The 22354-nt window shown below is 39.5% G+C and overlaps 1 protein-coding gene across 2 annotated transcripts in view; it reads left to right on the forward strand.

Moving 5' to 3' along the window:
- stk10 (serine/threonine kinase 10) overlaps positions 1 to 22354 on the forward strand; it is a 98133-nt gene that overhangs the window by 70654 nt on the left and 5125 nt on the right. Inside the window, exons 13-18 of one of the 2 annotated variants that reach the window (XM_055643006.1) lie at positions 2521 to 2613; positions 9888 to 10017; positions 10300 to 10424; positions 13177 to 13365; positions 14685 to 14810; positions 21262 to 21375. In XM_055643006.1, the coding sequence (XP_055498981.1) occupies positions 2521 to 2613; positions 9888 to 10017; positions 10300 to 10424; positions 13177 to 13365; positions 14685 to 14810; positions 21262 to 21375 (777 nt within the window). The remainder of the gene's footprint in view (positions 1 to 2520; positions 2614 to 9887; positions 10018 to 10299; positions 10425 to 13176; positions 13366 to 14684; positions 14811 to 21261; positions 21376 to 22354) is intronic. The other variant, XM_055643007.1, reaches the window with a different exon arrangement.

Raw genomic sequence — 22354 nt, forward strand, 5'->3', positions numbered from 1 at the left:
TAAGATTTTTTGAGATTATTGCAAAGAATTCAACAGGTAATATGTTGTAGAACAATTCATTGGGATGAACAAAAAAACACCAATTTTCCATTTGCCAGTTTTTCTGGTCCCTCTGTTATCTGGTATAGAAGTTAAATTCTAGAGACGTCAACCCAAGAAATGTAGTTGGATGCAAATGTGCAAATTTCTTTGTTCAGATTACAGCTGCCTTTCTATTCACAAATCTCTAGCAATATCCACCTCGGAAGAAGTGGCTGTTTAAAACGACATAGAATAGGAATAAGCCTCTTGACCCAGTTGGTGTTTGCAGCTGCTCCCATCATACTTGCCCCTTGCTGTCTTGCCAGTATGACTCTACTTGCATTTTTCTTGTATGCATCAGGACAATCCTTAAATATGACGTTGCTCTCTGTTTCAGCCTTTTCATCTTGCAGTATTCCATATTCTCATTGCTCTTGAATAAAGAAATTCTTGTGGAAAAGGAGGATGGTGTGGCTCCTCTACTCTTTTGTACTTCTGTGTGCGGCAGTGGTAAAGATGTTTGTTATGTGATTCATTGCTGACTCTTTGCCTCTTGTCTGTTACTTAACACTAATACCTCTACTACTGTCTGCAACTTTTCCAGTAACTCCTTTCAAGCTACAAATAAACTGCTCTGAACATTTTCCTCCCCATTAATGTTACCATGTTAAACTGAAGACTCAATCTATAATTTCCTGTTTCATTCTCTAATGACTTCAAAGTATCCTTTGGGCTGGTCTTCTAATCCATAACACTCTCATTGCCATATATAATGCACATACATATTCGTCTTGACTCCGGTTCTGAAATGTTTGTATTAGTATCCGGACAATTACTGTTCAATGAAATTCCCCTTTCTGCCTTTTCACTGATAGAGTGACTTCTTATTAATTTTCTTTAAATGTAATTAACTTCTTTTGGGAGATATTTATCTGAACACACATCGAAGAAAACAATTAAATATGAAGTTTGTTTTGTAAGATGGAGAAGGGTGGTTAAAAATTTCCAAAGGAAGAGAAAAGCTTCTTCTCAGAACAAACTCACTACTTATCATGGCTCTTGTTTTACATCAAGTAAATTCAGATTTGATCTGGCTGTAGAGTACAGACCTGTGATTGCTCCTCCGGATGGGCGAGTTGCACTGTTCTAACATGCCACTGCATGGATTGTAGTTCCACTGAGCTCAGACCTGCCCTGTGATGCTTGGGACCCTTATTGAACTTAAATTGCGTTCTTGCATCCAGAGTTGTGTAATTCGGATATAGAAGCTGAAAATGCTAAGCAGGTCAGGCAGCATATGTGATGTGGGCCATAGCTGATATTTCAAATTGGTGACTGAGAAAATTTTCAGGTGTACAAGTAGTAGAGCCAAGGAACTGCAGGTGCTGGCTTACACAAACGAATACAAAGTGCTGGAGTAACTCAGTGGGACCGGCAGCATCTCTGGAGAAAAAAAGGTTAGGTGACTTTTTGGGTTGGGGCCAGAGTCCTGCCCCAAAACATCACCCATCGGTCTTCTCCAGAGATGATGCCTGACCCACTTGAGTTTCTCCAGCACCTGTGTCCTGAGATTTGACAAGGTTTGAAGAGAGAAAGATAAGGTTTGTGATGGGATGGAAGGTTGGAGAGGTTAACAGAAAGCGCAGTGATGCGTGATAAGGGATGGACAAAGAAAAAAGTAGGTTGAAAGATGTAACTAGGATAGAGTTGCCAGCACCAGCTGCTGTGTGAAGGAAAGCAAGGGGTCATTGGTTATAATTTGAATCTGTTCTTATGCTGGGTCCAGGAGATTGTAATCTGCTTCATTCAAAGATGTGCTGATCCTTAAACTTCTGTTGCACAGGAGGCAGTTCAGAGGTAACAAAGTTAGCTGGAAGTTTGGGCTCGCACGTATACTGAAAGGATGTCTCCTGCAAAGCCTAAACACAACTTTGCTTGTTTGTGATCTGAATTTGGTGGAGACTGTTGCAAAGTAAATAGAAATCAAATAGCAATGTCACTTAGAATTTGGAAACTGGAATGGTAGAAGATGGCAGAGAGGGTGATTGGGGGTCATGTGCAGTTGGTGGTGATATTGGAGTCAAAACAAATGTTAAAGCAGTTCCTATACCCAAATGGAAAGAGGTGTGAGTGTTAGTCACTGTTAATCAAGGTGTCTCGGAGAGAGAGTGGTTCTCTTGGAGATTAGATGTTACCTGACTTGCTGAGCATTTTCTATATGTTCTATTATTTTAGATATCTAACTTCTGGATTATTTATGTATCAATGTAAAGTAGACATGGCTGAGATTTAAATCTGCAGTATAACGGAACATAATTTATAAAGCAATTAAAAATCTAAATACTTTTACAATTTATTTCACTTAATCAGAGTGGACCAAGTTAAGTGGACTTCTACATACATAGTTTGACCACTCTCATTCTTAATCCTGAAATCTCTGCATTTGATGCAGATTATTAAATTAACTGTTAAAACGTGTACTTTTTTGTTGTACATTAGGTAAAGAGTGAGGTTGAAAACCTTCCCAGAAACCAACGCAGAGACAGCATGAAACAAAAAATGGGAGAATTTGCACAGAAGAAAAAAACACAGGTAGCAGCAGTGAATAGCAATAATGAATTAAAATGGGTCTAAAATTGAATAAGTAAGCTGCTTCCACACGTTCTTGATTTGAATTGGCCTAAACTTGTTGAGATCCTTTTATCTCTCCACTCCTACACAGCTTAAAACTCTTCATTTGCTTTCCTCTATTATTTATGTATTATAAACAAAAAAAAAGGAGGAATTCAGTGGGTCAGGCAGTATCTGTGGAGACAAAGGGAAGGCTGATGTTTCTGCTCAAGACCCTCAGCAGAACTGAGAGTGAGGGGTTGATAGCCAGTACAAAAGTGAAGGGGCGGGACAGGGATGTATGTGATGAGTGAAACCAGGTGAGGTTGGAGACGGATGGAGCCATGTGGGGAGGAGTGAGTATAGAGATGAGGATGGGTGGATGATGGGTGGAGACAGATAAAGAAAAAAGACAGATGAAGTTGGGGGGAAGAGAGACGGAGGCATGAAGGTGATAATTGGAACCAGGTAAGGGAAGGTTAATTAGATGACGAGACAAGGGGGGGGACTGGGTAGGAAAGGTAGGCAAATGGAGAATAAAAGGGTGGATGATTGGCAAACGGAACGAAGTAGATGATGAATTTAGGTTATGAAGAGATTGGGAATGAATGGGAAAAGATGAACCTTGATGTACTGGTTGGTGTAGGTAAAACACAAGGATGGGTTTTACCTGAAAATGGGGAAAATTCAATGTTCATACCATTGGGTTGTAGACTACCCAAGTGGAATGAGATTTTCCTCACTACGCTACTGATGACTACTCTATCAATTAATTTAGCAATTAACCCTCTCATAGATCTAACCCCACATAGCATATGTGGATATCCTTTCCTAACTTGATTTGTTCTCTCTTCACTCCCTCATTTTTTTCCCTTTGCAAACCTACGAAAACTTATTCCATTAAAGCACCTGAGGTGATCTACTGGGAATTTGGTTCTTATTTCCACAAAGTCATGTATATTGAAGGAATTTTCTCATATTTCATCTTTTAAAAAAAAGACCGCTCTTAATATTGGATACTTGATTTAGATAATCTCTATTCATTCTTTTCCTATAGTTTACATGTATGTGTTAACAGCATTGGGTGTGGATTAATTCTTAGTGTGTCGTTAACATTGTGAATGGTAACTCAATTGGTTTAAAATACCAAAGTGCAAGAAATAACAGCAGGTCTGTCCCATAAAAGTCACTAAATATTGTGTTTCTACTATCCTTGAATATTTGCTCTGTAAGTACTGATGTGTTGAAGTTGTATTTCTACGAGAACCTGTCTTGTGTTTAGAAGAATGTTTAAAATTTGCAATATCTTGGTGTAATCTAACACGTTTTCACATATCTTATAATTTCACAAATAACTATGCTTAACTAGTTTTTTTAAAGTGCAGAAGGATTTTAAACATTTGAGAATATTTCCCAATAAGGGCATGTACGTGGTCAAATGACTTTAGTCACTCCCTTTGAATGGCAAAAATTGCATTTTGTAAGGCTGAGGGGTCAAGGTGTGGCTGTACAGCAGAGCTGTGAGACAAGTCCTCTTTCACTACTAGACCATGAAGGTATGCAAAACGTTCTGTATCCATTGTATGCAATAATTGTGGTTGGCTGGCAAGTTGATTAAGGACCCAAAAAGCTATCCCTTAAATTTTAAAATTGATTCTATTCAGAAAATAGCATTAAATATTTATTTAGCCCCTGCCCTATCTATTGCTGAAACATTTTATTTAACAAGTTCTTATTTAAGGAGCATTGTATTTGATTGTAATATGGTTTTAATAGTGAACGAGCCAAGGGTGTTTTATTGTCACTCCAACTCCACCAAGTAGCAACTCCAAAACCTGAATTGAGATCTCATTGTCATAAGTTATGAAAGTAAATACAACAAAACTGATATGCCATGCTTTAAAATAAAATGACTTATGGCCCAAATACTAAAATCTCAAGTGATATAGTAATGCCATTGAAAGAAGCTGAGCAATAGACACGATTCAATTCAATGACCCATTCAATTGCACAAAATGATTTCTCAAGGAATTGTCATATTTCAGCCTGTAGCACTAAACTACCCGTGTGATCTCATAGTCTGCACTCTACTTCCAAAATCTATTTTATGGCCTTAAGCGGAACCAGATTTCCAAGGCAGACTAACTCACTCATGCTACTGTACAGCATGTTTGGCTCGGTCTAGGGAAATTCAAAGAAGTACACCGAGTTGCCAAAACTACAGGCTAGATGCCTATGGCATTAAAGCGACTTTATGGAAGAGCCTCATGTTTGTGAACTAGCAACAGGAAATTCCAAAACTAGCTTCACAGATCATCACTCTTTTTCTGTCCGAGACTGCACTAAAACCGATGTTGGTTTCAGCATGAGATATTATCTGTGTAGCACGTTCTTAGTTATTACAGTATTAACATGGTAGCTGTGTTCTCTGTAGGTAATTCTTAAAGGGTTACAAACTACAGGAGACTGTTACTGATAAATGAATGAATGGCTATTCCGCTGATGGGAGGGATGTGGCAAGTGTGCCCCCTAGAGGTTAAAGGTCTCTGAGCAGGCTGGTGGATTTCTGCATGACCCTTGTTATAAGGTCATAAGTGACACGAGTAGAATTTGAACATTCGGCCCATCAAGTGTACTCCGCTATTCAATCATAGCTGATCTAACTCTCCCTCCTTACCCCATTATTCTGCCTTCTCCCCATAACCTCTGACACATGTACTAATCAAGAATCTATCTCTCCCTTTAAAATATCCACTGACTTGGCCTCCACAGCCTTCTGTGGTAAAGAATTCCACAGATTCACCACCCTCTGACCAAATACATTTCTCCTCATCTCCTTCCTAAATGAATGTCCTTTAATTCTAAGGCTGTGACCTCTAGTCCTAGACTCTCCCGCTAGCAGAAACATCCACTTTATCCAAGTTCTGTAAGCATAAGAGCCACAGAGAACACTTGGGTCCACAGCCAGGCACTTCTGGCAGGATATTGCCAGGGATGTCTTAGTAAACACACAGTGCTATTTATGAATGTCTTCGCTTTAGGAAAGTCTGCAATGCGGACAAATGCATGTTCACTCTGTCTCTTATCTTCGGTTGTGAGTGACCAAGGGGACTAATTCCCTTTATGTGGCAAAGTGGAAGATGTGGCAGAGATCAACAACCTGGAACAAACTCTCGGCTGGGAAGCTGAAATGAAATGTGACCCTGACTCCTCACAAGAGAGTTGAAGTGCCCAGGAAGTCTCAGATTTTGGTAAAAACAAATAAATCAACATTCAAGCAGTCCCTGTTTTCTTTTTTTTTTTTACAGCATTGTTTTAGTGAAATGGGATCAGTAAAACTTGAACCAATAACAATCCCATTTTTTTTAATATATACCATCGAGAGTGAAAAAAGAATTTGCTTCAGACAAATTATGCAAATCTCAATACAGTTGTCATTTGAAAATGGGTGAATGAAAATCCTGCTGAAAAATGAGGTGTTGAAATTCCAGATGAGGGCAAGGGCATTCTAAATTGTGCAAAATTGCCTAGTTTTTGATCATTCTGGGTTTTTTTTTTCCATTAATAGCACTGCATCATTTCTTTTTCCTGGAATTGTGTGAATTAATTTCACAGGTTGCAATGTGCTAATCCCAAGTGCAGGCAAAGTAACATTTTTTCAATACTAATAAAATATTCAAAATCTTGTATTATTAATTTGCCTTCCATCCATTAACATTTGAAAGCAACCCAGGAACATGGAAAAATAAAGGTTTGTTATTGTCTTAACATTGTTGTTCAACAAAATATTGCTCCCTAGAGGTTCTGAAGCACTTATGAATTGGCATTTTACACTCTCTTTCCGATGTGTTGCATGCACAAAACGCAATATCACGTTAAGAAGGGTCTCGACCAGAAACGTCTTTCCTTCTCCCCAGAGATGCTGCCTGACCTGCTGAGTTACTCCAGCAGTTTGTGTTAGCCTTCCCATATCTCTGTAACTACATACCTGAACCTCTGATGGCTACAGCCCATTAAATCTTGTGTGTTCATTAAGACTCCATCGCAAGGATCACACCTGACACATTGCCTCGTGAATGAAGTTTCTCACAAAACTTCTGTTGAGCCTTTAATCAGTTTTTTTTTCAGAATTTATGTTGAGCCACCAAAGTTGTTTTTGTCATTTAATTCTTAAGCGATTCAATCAAGCTGGTCTCCTTTTTTGTGCAGTGTTCTTCACATTTAGATTCTGGAAAATGCACTTTAAATAAATGTCTCAGATAATGAGCGTTTGATTTGAAGTGATAATTGTTGGTCTTCATAATACGAACAGATTTGTTTATAAGAATCAACCAACATTCAACACTGGAGAATTACGGTTGGTATTTAAAAAAAAAAAAAGCACATTTTCTTTAAAGACTAGGTATTAGTTGAACAATTATCAATGTACAAGTGAAGACATTTTGATATTCTTCTTATTCGAGGAAATCTCCATGGCTGATTTATGATTAACATCACAATTTTCCTAATCATGATTTTTCTTCAGAAGAATTAATCTTGGTTTACAGTTGCATCTGGTAACTCTCTTGTCCACTCAATTATATGGTCCAGCCGCATGAAAAGGCAAACCTCGCCTGAAATTTCTGCATTTACATCAGAGGTGCACTGTTGCAGATCAGTCCTGAGAATTTTGGTGCATCAGAGTGCACCGTTTTTATTGGCATTATGAAGAATAAAGACCTGTCGTTGTCTGTGCTTTGTATTTTCTAAATAAAATACTACTTTTAATCATTGATATTTTCTTATTGGGGGAAAAAACAGTTCCTAAATAAATTAGAGAAATTACAGTGCATTTCCTCATGCTAAAAGGATAATTCCATTCAGCAATTAAATTGCTAATTGGTTATTAGACACCATATAATCCATTTTAAAGATTTGGTTTCTAAAAAATCATAATTGGGTTTGCAATTAGTTTAAAAAAATTTATTGGAGTGACTGAGAATTTGTATAATGAGGAAGAAAGCTCATTTTATTGTTACCACAATATCAAATTGTTGCTTGTAGCTATTTATAGCTTTGATCAATTGTTTAAAGAAATGACTGAACTAGCTTCAAAGTTAAAAGTTCCTCTTCAGCCATGTAGATAACAAAATTTAAGTAGTCAGTGTTTATTAATGCTAAATTCTGTTTTTTAACGTTAGTTTTTAATATTCTGGCATTAGTAAATATGCTGCACAGGATGCTTAGCTGTAAAACTGCTTTAATCTCTTAAGCAGAATTAAGCCGTTATCATTGATTATGTCATTGTGTTTTAGTATAACTATGATTATGATCTACATGAACCTGTTTTTGCACACGTATATAAACATTTTATTTGCTATTGTAGTACCTTTAAGTAATGTGCAGAACAAAATAAGGTATGAATGAACCAATCTTTTCTCCAATCACTGGCATACTGTAAGAGGTGTTACCACAGTAAAAATAAGATTTGGATGAAGATTGTATCCTTTTCTGAAATCCTAAATCTCAAAAGAATTTCTTCCATCATGTGTCCATCATCCACATCTGGAAACGGTAGAATAAGCCAAGACACCCAAGAGATACCATGAGCATCTTTGAGATGGGAGACAAGTCTGACTACAAAAATGCCTCTGCTGTTTGTCTGGTAAAAGTCATTGCCAGGGTCCTACTTCTAGTGGCTATGGAAGCTAATTCACAGTGTACATTCTAGCCATCAGTAGACAGTGGATGTGATCGTCACTCAACAAGCTCAGACATGCTTCTGAGACGGGAGTACCTACAGCAGGCATCTCAAAGCACTAGAAAAGCCACCATATGCTGTCTTTACACCATTTCAATTTGTTGGTAATGTGCATGGATAAAGTGGTGGCCTTTCCCACCCCAATGTTCCTGACACTGAGACTTTAGTTATTCAAGGGAGACAAAAATGCTGGAGAAACTCAGCGGGTGAGGCCCAGGAGAGAAAGGTCCGATTCGGAATGGGAGGGGGAGTTGAAATGCTGGGCCACCGGAAGATCAGGTTGGTTAATGAGAACCGAGTGGAGGTGTTCGGCGAAGCGATTGCCAAGCCTGCGCTTGGTCTCACCAATGTAGAGCAGTTGCCACCTAGAGGAGCGGATGCAAGAGATGAGGGTGGAGGAGGTAAAGGGGAACCTCGACCTCACCTGGAAAAATTGTTTGGATCCTTGGATGGAGTCGAGGGGAAAGTAAAGTGACAAGTGTAGCATTTCCTGCGATTGCAAGGGAAAGTACTAGGGGAGGGGGTGGTTTGGGTGGGAAGGAACGAATTGACCAGGGAGTTATGAAGGGAGCGGTCTCTGGAAAGCTGAAAGGGGAGGAGATGCAAAGTTGTGGGCAGTGGTGGGATCTCGTTGGAGGTGGAAAAAATGTCGGAGGATTATCTGTTAGTTAGTCGAGGTGCATTAGGCAGGCCACATTGCTTGCAAACCCAACAGCAGTTCACCAAGATAAGACTTCTATAGGTGACAACTACTACACAGTCAGTGGAAACGATTTAATAATATGCTCATAGCCTACTCAAACAAATATCAAAATCCCTGGAGGCCTTTGAGCTACTAACCCATCAAGTACCAACTTGTACTCATCCTGCACCAATTCCATTGTATAGTCACCATATTCCCATTAACTCACCTGAGGTTCTACCAATCAAGCACATGCCAGGGACAATTTGCAGTGGCCAATCATTCTACCAAGCCACACATCTTTCCAATTCAGGGAAACCACTTGGAATGACTGGAATTGTCTTGTGTTCTTTAATGTTGTACTCTTAAGGCTGTTAGTCAAAGTGATACAGTGTGGAAACAGGCCCTACACTCCAACTTGTTGACATATCCCAACTACACTAGTCACACCTGCCAGCATTTGGTCCATATCCCTCCAAACCTGTCCTGTCTATGAACCTGTCTAACTGCTTCTTAAATGTTGGGATAGTCCCTACCTCAACTACTTCCTCTGGCAGCTTGTTCCATACATCCACCACCTTTTGTGTGAAAAAAAAAAAATACTTTCATTGTGTTATCACTGTAATAGTCTATCATTGTAAAGAGATTGCATTGACGGGATTCAAATAATATCAGATTCCTTTCTTAAAAAAGGACTTAAAAATACTTGGGGTGTTTCAAATGGTGTAAGGACCGATGGTGAGAGTAAGGCATCCCAATGAAGTTGTTGGTGGCGCATTAATGTAATGACCTGAAAATTATTTCAATTCAAAAATCATTTGTGTAACCACTTAGGAACAGAATTTTCAATCAAAACAGCACCAAGAGCTGGATATGGCACTGAAAAAAATAATTGCACAGAATAAGAAGGAAATTTCTGACCAAGAAAGGGACTGTCTTGCAAAGAAACAGCAGCTTGTGAGAGGTAAGAATCTCCTTTGCAGTCATATTTTGTGTATATAGTATCACAGTAGTAAAAATGGAATGCATTTTCCAACTTTGCAACAGATGAAAGTGTTTAATGTCATTGGGAATGAATGATATCTGATTTGTAAAATGTGGACACCAAGAAATAATTTGAATTATTGCCAAGAAGGACAATGTGTTTTGCACTACTTTCGTTATTTTTGATCTAATGTACAATGGGCACCAATGCCATAGAATTTTGGATGATGCTGTTGTAATGCTTCAATCAATCTCCATTCAGACAGGGAAGCTGCCATCTGGGAGCTTGAAGAGCACCATCTGCAGGAGAAACATCAGTCTCTCAAACAGCAGTTAAAGGACCAATACACCCTGCAAAGGCATCAATTACTCAAGAAACACGAGAAGGTAAAATAAAGTCCATATTGAAAAATAATGTCAAACGTGTTCGTCCACAAGATTGAAACAGTATTCATTTCAATGATTTAACTATGGTGAAGACAATTTGGGTAAAAATATTTATTTCTTCTAATGTCAATTTTAATTTTGGACTTTAAGTAAAGTTTCATAAGAATGGATGTTAAAGGAACTCTCCAATTAGTATTTCAAAGTTACAGCTTTTTCCATCAAACAAAGGAAACATAGCAATGCAACAGGTCCCAAACAAGCACCCTGAAGTCAATCAGGGAAAGTCCCAGGAGTGAAAAGAGAACGCCAGTTTATCCGCAAAGCTTCCAGGAAAAAAATGGTATAATATGTCCATTTGAACTGGTGGAAAAGCACAGGGATGCATTAGGACTCTCTGGTAAGAACAGGTGGAGGCCAAGAGAATGGAGTCATCTCCAAAATAATCCATCAAGCACCTCTTCCAGTGTGCCAGTATGTTGTTTTCACCTCGGATGTTTTGGTCACAGAATTGTATTGAAAGTGGGTCCTCTTCCATGCTAAAAGAACATTTAGGAATAGGATGGCACAGTGCTGTGGCTTTTTTTTGGGGGGGGGAGGAATTTTCCTTTAGAGAATAAAGGAAAATCATACTATGATTTAATGCTGGGCTGCAAACAGCTCTGATCCCCTGGCTGTTTTGGGGGCCCAATGATACTGGGGTTTTTTTAAACAGCATGGCACTGATACTTGAGTGGTATCAGAGCAGTCTTGCCTGTTGAATGATTCGCCCATTTCACACAGAGAGTGGTAAATCTCTGGAACTCTCTGCCACAGAAGGCAGTTGAGGCCAGTTCATTGGCTATATTTAAGAGGGAGTTGGATGTGGCCCTTGTGGCTAAAGGGATCAGGGTGTATGGAGAGATGGCAGGGATGGGATACTGAGTTGGATGATCAGCCATGATCATATTGAATGGCGGTGCAGGCTCGAAGGGCTGAATGGCCTACTCCTGCACCTATTTTCTATGTTTCTATGGCACTTAGGCCTGCAAAAGTGATTACAGCTGGTGAGGCTAAGTTGCCAGAATGGTCTGCTGTGACCTTGAAATGGTATCAACTTTGTTCCACTTCATCAATGTGATTTTCTTTTCTGAGACAGCGCTAAAGAATATCATGCAATGTATCTGAAATGTTATGCTAATAGCTTTTAATCTTCTTAACATTGCCATAGACAATTATTGTGATCTCCAGAGGGATATTTATAGCATAAGTTCTGTAAGAAACTTTGCACAAGGACAGGAATTTTGAGTGTATAATTTTATTTGTAGATCTATAATCGTAAAATAGCAATTTTCTATATATCTCTATCTTTTTTTCCATGATGTCAATATCAGTAAATGTTAAGTCTTTGGGCAGGTGGAAGAAGCTTTAAGGGACTATCCCACTTGGGCGACCTAATTGACGAGTTTAGAAGAGTTTGCAAAAGTTACATGTTGAAGACCTCCTTCGACTATGTAGAAGACCTCCTTTGACCAGGAAAATTGGACACCAGAGAGTGAAGACTACCTCCTTCGACTATGATGAAGAATGTCTACGACTTCCTTCGACTACCCTCGATTACCTATGACTAACATGCCGACCTACTACGACTAAACCAACGAGTAAAAAAAGTATTGGTTTTTTTTCATGGCGACATTTTTTTAACTTATTTTTAAAAAACGGCGCAACCTAGTTGAGGCCTCGAGTATGCGGAGACCACTCAAGCATGAAGGAGAGTTACAAAGACCTCCTACAACCTTGTGTCGACCATGCTGCGAGTATGAGTCGAGGGCAAACTCACCAAAACTCGTGGATTTGGTCGCCTAAGTGGGACAGGCCCTTTATGCTGAATTTGACGGGTAAAAGCCAATTAAAGTGCCTTTTACATGTTACTTGATCTAATTAGGTGAATAGCTATTGGCATTATCGATACATTTTTGAATAGTTTTACTTTATTTTAGCAAATGAGCCTGTTATATTGGATTATTTTGTCAAGATTATACATATGTGGTGCTCTGACCTTCGGTCCATAAACATCTTTTAAAACATTTTTTTAGATCTGTGCCACTGGTTAAAAACAATGTTTATTACCCTTATGAACATTCCTTGGACTACGGTGGTCCATCTAGTGAATATACTCCGACAGGGTTGGGTAGGAGATTTCAGGATTTAGACACAGCGAAAAAGGAGATACTTTTCCAAGTCAAGAATGTGTGAAGCTTGCAGGTTTTCTTATTCCATATGTCTGAAGCCTATATTCTTGGTGGTAGAGATTGTGGGTGTGGGAAGTGCTGTTGGAGTAATCAAAGGGTGCAAGGTACCAGGTTGTATGGGTAAATGCATTGCTGGTATTCTGCTACATTAATCTAGTTGTTGATCTCCAAATGGCTTTACTATCCTGAAATCTGGAAGATATATCATTGCACACCTTGATCTGTAACATTTGCCATGATGAATCTTGGCTGCGATATCTTTTCTCAGTCAAGGACTTAGCAGGCCCTTTGTATTCTAACTCACTAGTGAAGAAGGGCTTCTAGGATTAGTTTCATGAAAATTATTGAAACTGAGTAGTGCCATTGGGAGGCTGGAGCTTCCAAAGGGGAATATATAATAAAGAATGTCACAATGAAAAATGATTTCAAACAGTATATTCAACTTGGATAGTGGATTTTAACTGTATAAACATTGTTTGCACGTGTTATCTCATCTTGTTCGTTTGCTTGGTTAAATCCCAAAGGAGTTGGAACAGATGCAGCGTTATAATCAACGAATGATTGAGCAGCTAAAGACCAGGCAGCAACAGGAGAAGAACAGACTTCCTAAAATACAAAGAAGTGAGGGGAAGACCAGAATGGTGATGTACAAGAAGAGTTTGCGCATTAACTCTGCAGGGAGCCACACAGAACACAGAGATAAGATCAAGCAGGTAACTGCGTGGCCCATGCTCCATATGCTTGCCATTTGCTTGGTGGATTCAGCGGGTGATTTTTCTAAAGATGCAAAAATTGCATTAAATTTCTACGTAAACAATTTATTACATGTAATTACATTTATTCTAGTATTTTGATTATACTGAACACTCTTCATTGGAGAAAATATTTAATTGTATATTCTCATTCTTCAGTCATTAAATCGTGCCAATCTGAACTGCAGGGATTCAGCAAAGTGGCTGTTTCACATTGCCAGTGAAACCAATGGGTTCCTTTCAATGATTTAAAAATCTGCTGGTTCCATCTGCTGATTTGGCAATGTTGAAATTCGGAACATGTTGAATTGACACACGTGCCCATTTAGAGGGATCCGAGGCAAATGTATAAAATGAATAGTATGTTGGCAATAACAATTTGTGGCATAGTTGCATCCATTCATTGTTTTAATAACAAATAAATACTGCTTTCAATATCTCCCGATGGAGAATGGTTGATTTTTTATTTTTTTAAATTGCTGTCTAAACTGTAGTAGATAATTAATATGGATCAGTTTTGAAATAATTTGCCAGTTTCTCTCAGCGATTAAGGTTATAAGATCAATATTGACCATCACTTCAACCATCCTTCCCTTTTCATCTACAAATGCTTGCCATGGGGTCCCTTGTAGCCTTCTAAATGATCAGGTAATTCCTCAATTTAACAGCTACGGAAAGGACGACATTAGTATCGTGTCAGTGATCTATTTTCAAAGAATGAGTCCACTCTGTGGTCGTCTTGGTAGTGAGTCAAGAGCCCATAAACATCTGATTCTGATGATCTAGACGTGACACCAAGCAATGTACTTTCATGAATATGCAATCTTTAAAAGGAATAATTTAATCTAAATTATTACTTAAAGCCACCAGTTCTTTCTCCCTGAGATCATGGCCAGGGTGATGTGGGTCCTTGATGCTGGCTGCCTGTCTGAGGCAGGACCTCCTGTAGATCCCTTTTGATGGTGAGTAGGTCAGTATCGCCGATGGACCTGGTAGTGTTCACCACTTTTTGTAATCTTTGTTCCTGGACTGAACCAGGTTGAGTTACCGAACCAGGCTGTGATGGAATTTGTAAATATGCTCTCTTTCAAACATCTGTGGAGGTTCAGGAAGGTGTTTGTTGATGTACCGAATCTCCTCAATCTTCTAATAAAGTAAAGGCATAGATGGGCATAATTGTGCTGGGTGGATAATGGTTAGGATAACTTTGGATAACCTAACCACTATTGGTAAATCCTTCTTATTCCTTAACTCGCGGTATGATTTTTGCTTTCAAATAGTTTGGACAACAGGAAGATAAGAGGCAAAAGATGGAAAAGCAAAATCAGCAAATAAAACACGAAAGCCAGATGAGAGACATGCAGCTGACTTGTGAGAATAACATCCATGAGCTCCAGCAACTGCAGGTAATGAATTTGAAATTTATAATTTGTTTGAGACTTGCTAGACTAAATATGGACCCTTCACATGATAGACATAAGACATGGGGTGATGGAGGTGGGGCCAATTTGGAGATTTGGCTGGAGTAGGTGAATGAGAGGGTGTGAGATGAAGGAAGAAGGATAGGGTCTCAATCCAGTGCTGCACAGCAAAGTGCACTGGGATAACATGGACTTTTTCAGGACGAGTTTGTCTGAAGCAACATTTTTTTGTGGTTGTATTTATGGAAGAAGTACAAATCTGGAGTGTGGGGAATAGGCCCAGAATGAATGAGCAACTGAACAAATTAGCACTTAGTTTAAAAAGGTGCTGTTAAATGAATGGATCCAAAGGTTGATAATGGTGAGGACCAGTGTAAAGACTACGTCAATTATGTAGGTGAGATTAGTAAGATATTATCTGGAATAAATGAGAAGGTTGGCGTCACTCGGCCCTTAAACCTTGCCCTATGATTCAATCTAATCATGATCCATCTGTGCTGGCTATAACTTCTATGTCATTTCCCCATAACCCTCAATCCATTGATCTTTCAAATACTTTTCTCTCACCACCTTAAATATAGCAAATTATTTGGCCTCCATGATGCCTTTGCACTAAGGATTAAAAATTGGGTGACAGATGCAATAAAAATAAATCTTCCATTCAGGACAGAGGGTGATGAATTTTCTGAATTATTTACCCGAGAAGGGGATGGGGAGGTTTGTGAAATTAAGCAAATCAGTAGATTTATGGATTTGAGGGATAACTGGGAAGAACAGGGAAATGGTGCTGAGGCAAAAGATCAACGATGAACCTGTTGAATGGAGAGATGGCACAAGATGCTGAATAGTCAGCCCCTGGTTCTGTCCTTGTACATGTTTGATACTAGGAGGTGCCATTTTAAATGCTGGAGTGGTACCCAGCCATGTGGAAATGATTGTTATTGAACTTCACCCTGCGGGAAATATATCTTCACTCGTACTGCGCTAAAATAGACTGCACTACATGATATAATTTCTCAGCCAATATGCTTTTTGTAGCAGAAACAATTTGATGCTTATCTTGCACATTTTAAAGCTGCCTGTGCATCCTTACCAGAAACTCAGTAGATCATTTTTGTCTGATTCCTAATAGTGTTGATGGGTATCATTACATGCAGCCAGCTTTGTCTGGATTGCTGTCATACTTTATTATCATTGCTCCCTCTGTGTGAAATTTGCACGATTCTTTTCCCATCTGTTCTTGTTTTATATGGCAAAATGCAACATTGTCCTATTTGCTGGAAAAACACCATAGCTATCTGAGCTATTCAAAAATATGAACATAATGTTTGATAAGGACTTGCAACAGACAAGAAATATGCACAGCTATAGAGGTTATAATGTATCATACAATAGAATGATTCAGTCATTTCAGTTTATTATCGTCTGCACAATAACAGTGAGGTACAAGTACAATGACAATCTGGCCTGCAGCAGCATCACCGACACATAGACTCAGTCAGCACCTAAAAAATATAAATTATACAAGACAGATAAAAGAAAAAAAATAGATACAAAAATAAGACATTGGTGCAAAAGAATTAGAAAAAACAATTCCACTTTAGTGCAAGAATTGATCCATGGTGCTCCATTGTTGAGGTAGGATTAGGGTGTGCAAGTCAGTTTAAGAACCTGATGGTTGTAGGAAAGTATCTGTTCCTGAACCTGGTGGTGTGGGACCTTGGGTTACTGTACCTCCTACTCGATGGTAAGAATGAGAATTGCCATGGCCTGGATGGTGCAGATCCTTGATGACAGATGCCACCTTCTGGATGCTGCATCTCATAGATGCTTTTGGTAGTGGGAAAAGCTGTGCCAAAGATAGTCATAAGGTTGGACAACACAGAAACGAGTCCAACTTGTCACTGCTAACTAGGATGTTTATTTGAACTTGGCCCATATCCTTCTAAAACTTTTTCTGTTTATGATCCTATCCTAATATCCTTTAAACATTGTACTCTCACAGGTTCATCTGGCAGCTTGTTCCACATACTCACCGCACTCTATATGGGAAAAAATTGCACCTTGGGTCCTTTCAAATCTTTCACCTCTCACCTTAAATCTGCACCCTCTTGATTTGGACTTCCCAAACCTGGGGAAAGCACGGACCATCCACCTTTTCTATGCCCTTTAAGATTTGATATACCTTCACACGATCACCCCTCAGCCTCCTATGCTCCATGGAGAAAAAAAAGACACCTTATAATTGAACCCTTCCAGTCCCTCTAGCATCTTTTAAATCGTTTCTGCAGCCTTTCCAGTTTAATAACATCCGATAAATGAGCGACAAGAACTAACAAGTCTGGTCTTATGTTATATGCACAGCTGCTACATAACATCCTAACTCCTGAATGCAATGCCTTGACCATTGAAGACTTGTGTGCCGAATGCCTTTAACACCACCATTTCTACCAGAGTTGCCATTTTTTTAGTTTAGTTTATTGCCAGGTACAGTGAAAACTTTTTGTGTGCTATCCTGTCAAAGGAAAGATTATGCACAATTATAATCTGTGCCCCTGGGGGTCACTGTTTTAAAACATTATTCATGGTCTTGCCATTTACAGGGCAAATCCTGCTTGTTTAACTTGCCAAAGTGCAATAATTAGCATTTGTTTGAGCTAAATGTCATCTGCTATTCCTTGCCCCACTTCCTCAGTTCATCTAGATCCTGTTCTAATCTTATTCAACCTTCTTCATTGGCCGCTACACTCATTTTGGTGTCATCTGCAAACTTATCCATGTTAACAACATTGCCATCCACATTTTTAATATAGATGACAAACAGCAGTGGACTGTGCGCTGTTCCCTGTGGAGTACCGCTGATCACGCCTCCAATCACAATCGCACCCTCCACTACCATCCTCTGACTCCTTCCACCAACCTAATTTTATATCCAGTTGGCTGGCTCAACTTGGATCCTATGTGATTTAACCTTCCATTAACCTACCGTGGAGGACCTTGCGGCCTTGCTAAAGTCCTGCCCTCATCAACCTCTTCCTCATTTCTTCAAATAGAAATTCAATGGAATTAGTGATACCTAATTTTGCCCACACAAAGCCGTGCTGAGTATCTCTTACCAGTCCTTGCCTTGCCATATGCTGCCAGTTCCTATCCCTCCGAATCCTCTCCAGTAACCTTCCCACCACTGATCTCGGGCACTGGCCTGGCTTGTTGCTGTAGCCATTCTCAAATAAAGGCCCAACAATAGCTATGTTCCAATTTTCTGTTACCTCCCCTGTGGCTAAAGATGCTACAAATATCTCTGTCAGGGCCCAGATAATTCCTTCCCTAACTCCCCTCAATGCCATTGGTTACAATGGAGTGGCTTCGAGGGATTATCCACCCTTATTGCCTTAAGACCGCCATCACTCCCTCTCTTGTAATGCCAATGTGTTCCAATGCACCAATCATGATTGCTCTTCATTCCTTGGCTTCCACAATTTTCTCCATGATAAAAGGCATGAAATATTAATTTAATACCTTGCCCATCTCCTGTGGTTCCCACATACAGTGCCCTCCATAATTTTTAGGACAAAGACCCATCAGTTATTTATTTGCCTCTGTACTCCACAATTTTAGATTGTCAGATTTTAATAATAGCTATTTTTATACATTTTGGTTTAATCATGTAGAATAAACAGCAGTGTTTATACATAGTCCCCCCCCTCCCCCAACTCAGGGCATTATAATGTTTGGGACACAGCAATGTCATGTAAATGAAAGTCGTGTTTAGTATTTTGTTGCATATCCTTTGCATGCAATGACTGCTTGAAGTCTGCGATTCATGGACATCACCCAGTTGCTGAGCAGATAGGATGTGTATATACACATCAGAATTCATTATTCCACTACCATCAGCAGTTGTATCATCAATGAAGATAAGTGAGCCAGTACCTTCAGCAGCCATACATGCCCAGGCTATAACACCCCCACCACCGTGTTTCACAGATGAGGTGGCATGGTTTGGATCGTGGGCAGTTCCTTCTCTCTTCCATACTTTGCTCTCGCCAGCACTTTGATATCAGTTAATCTTCATCTCATCTGTCCACAAGACCATTTTCCAGAACTGTGGTTGCACTTTTAAGTACTTCTTGGCAAACTGTAACCCCGCCATTCTATTTTTGCAGCTAACCAGTTGTTTGCATCTTGCAATGCAGCCTCTCTATTTCTGTTCATTAAGTCTTCTGCGGATAGTGGTCATTGACAAATCCACACCTGACTCCTGAAGAGTGTTTCTGATCTGTCAGACAGGTGTTTGTTGTTTTTAATTTATTATAGAACAAATTCTTCTGTCATCAGCTGTGGAGCTGTTCCTTGGCCTGCCAGTCCCTTTGCGATCAGTAAGCTCACCAGAGCTCTCTTCTTTCTTAATGATGTTCCAAACAGTTATATTCTTGTTTCTCAGTCTCACAATGGTTTCTTTGACTTTCATTGGCACAACTTTGGTCCTCATGTTGATAAACAGCAATAAAAGTTTAAAAGGTGATGGAAAGTTTGCAGGAAAGACTAGGTGCTGAGAGCTCTCTTATGCCTGCATTAAGGGGGCAATTAAAACACCTGTGAAGCCATGTGTCCCAAACATTAAAGTGCTCTGAAATGGGGGGGACTATGTAAAAACACAGCTGTAATTTCTACATGGTGAAACCAAAATCTATAAAAACACCCTTTTATCAAATCTGACAATGTGCACTTTAACAACGTGTGATTTTTTTTTTTTTTTAAAAAAAAATTCTATCACAAATCTCTAATTGTGGAGCACACGCAAATAAATAAATGATGGGTCTTTGTCCCAAACATTATGGAGGGCACTGTAGATGACTATGTTGATCCTTAAGATAGCCTATTCTGTCCCTAGTTACTTTTTTGCTTTTAATATACTGGTAGAACCTGTTAATATTCTCCTTTTAACCAGAAACCAAAGCTGACTCTTCTTTTTTGCTCTCCCTCTAAAAGGGCAGCACAGTCGGTAGTGCTCCTGCCTAACAACATGCAAAACCAACATTCAATCCTGTTGTTGCAGTCTGTGTAGAGTTTGCATGGTTTTTTTTTTTTAAATGACTGATTTCCTCTGAGCACTGCAATTTCTTCCCACATCCCAAATTTATGCAAGTTGTTGGGTTAATTAGCCACTTTAAATTACCCCTAGTTGTAAATGAGTGGGAGGAGTCTATTAGAATGTAGGGAGAATATATTTAATTGTAATTAACGTAAATGGTGGGCTGATAATTGGCGTCGACTTGGTGTACTGAAAGGGCCTGCTTCTGTGCCAGTAGTATCTCCATGACTCGAGTACTTCTACATATCTTGTACTCGAGGGATTAGTTTGATCCCAGCATATACCTCTTACCTATCATGTGCCTCGATGTCCCTCGTTATTCAGGGTTCCCTGATCCTGCCAGCCTTGCCCTTCACTCCAACAGGAACATGCTGGCCCTGCACACTTCCTATCTCGGTATTTAAAGCTTCCAGTTGTCCCTTTACTTGCAAATTGCCTCTCCCAACCAACCTTTGCAAGTTCCTGTCTAATGCCTTCAAAACGTGCCTTGCCTCACCTTATGACCCTCTATTTGTTCCTCTAATTCCCACTGTCTATTGGGAGGCCAAAAATACAATCCCATCAAAGTGAACATCCTCTTATTTCTTAAGTTTCATCCATATAGCCTTTCTGGATGATCTGTCAGAAAAAATCCCCCAAAATACTTCTCCCCTCCTCTCTTACCTCAGTTTCTATCATGGGTGCAGCATCTGTACCTTGGATCATTAAGCTGTCAGTCCTGCCCTTCTCTCAAACATGTTTCTATTGTGGGTATAATATCGCAGTCCCATGATTCTATCCATACCCCAAGTTCATCTGCCTTGCCTGTCAAGCTTCTTGTATTAAAATAAATACATTTAAATAAATATATTTGAATTCCTCTTAAATTATCCTGCATAAAACATCTAAGCTTGATTCTAAGTAACTACTGCATAAGGCACATTTGAAAAGAAATTAAATCGGTAGAATTGCTATCTACAATAATCTCTTTGAATAATGATTAATAGATTTTGCCAGCAAATCGCCAATCATTGTAACTGTACTAATATTACAAACAAATGTAGCCAATGTTTGCATTGAATAGAATTTGTTGCATCTTTGTACCTTTAGCTTTTTGAATACATGGATGAAAAAATATTTATTTTGGAACAATTTGCTTCCGTTTGCTTTTGGTTTGGTAAATTGCTTTTGCTCTGTAACTGCCAATGATTTGCTTTAATGACTAATTGTAGATTGACAGTAACTACAGGTTAAATCACTTGTAAAATACCTTTCGAATACTCGATAGAGCTTAATTAGCAAGTTGTGTGGAAATAAATAATTGGATGCGCAACTTTAATTATCCCTCATTTATTCATTTAGAACGAAAAGTGCCATCTTTTGATTGAACATGAAAACCAGAAGTTAAAAGCACTTGATGAAAATCACAACCGACAACACAAGGATTGGCAAGAGAAGCTGAGGCCAAGAAAAGTAGTAAGTAGTAAAGAATATTAATATTTCCTTGTTGAACATCAGATTTTCTTTCAAAGGTACAAGTTCCTAAGAAGGTCTGATGAATTGGTTAGTCTTTGGTGCTACATACCTGGTTAATTTCCCAATTCATTGTGTTCAATATTTATCCTTCAGTTAACACCAAATGAATGCATTTAACTAGCAAGTAAAGGAAGTCCATTTAGATATTCTGGACAGTCCATCTGCAATGGGTTATGTGTTTAATTTGAAAGCCTGCTGCAGAAAATTCCTTTAGGGTACAAGCAAGGCAAACGGTACATGATAGCACTGCAATTTTTGGCCCACCTTACTCACCATTGTCCTAGGATGTAAAATAAACCGATTTTGTTTGGATTGATGTTATGCAAGTTATTGACATTTTAAACTTTACAAAAATCACTTTTCAAACCACTGTTCCACTTGCCCATTTTTTTTTTTTTTTTTAAACATTTAATTTCATTTTGTGTGGGGGAGAGTGGGGGAGCAGGGGGATAGAGGGAGAGGAGGGGGCATGGAGGGGAGAGGGTTTATGGAGGGAGGGAGTGACTGAGGGAGTGCTGGGGGATGAGGGGAATGGAGGAGGATAGGGGTAGGAAGAGGGAGGTTTCTCGGCGTCCATATCGCGGCTGACATCTCCTGGACGGACAACACGACAGCAGTCATCAAGAAGGCTCAGCAGCGGCTGCACTTCCTGAGGGTCCTCAGGAAGCACAACCTGGACTCTAACCTGCTGCTGACCTTCTACCGCTCGTCCATCGAGAGCCTGCTGACATACTGCATTACAGCATGGTATGGCAGCTGCACCATGGCAGACAGGGAGAGGCTTCAGAGGGTAACCAGGACAGCGCAGAGGATCATTGGTTGCCCTCTCCCCTCCCTGATGGACATCTACACCTCCCGCTGCCTTAGCAGGGCAAAGAAGATCACCAAAGACAGCTCCCATCCTGCGTTTGGACTGTTC

The sequence above is a fragment of the Leucoraja erinacea genome, chromosome 11, assembly GCF_028641065.1.
Source record: "Leucoraja erinacea ecotype New England chromosome 11, Leri_hhj_1, whole genome shotgun sequence".
Classification (NCBI taxonomy): domain Eukaryota; kingdom Metazoa; phylum Chordata; class Chondrichthyes; order Rajiformes; family Rajidae; genus Leucoraja; species Leucoraja erinaceus.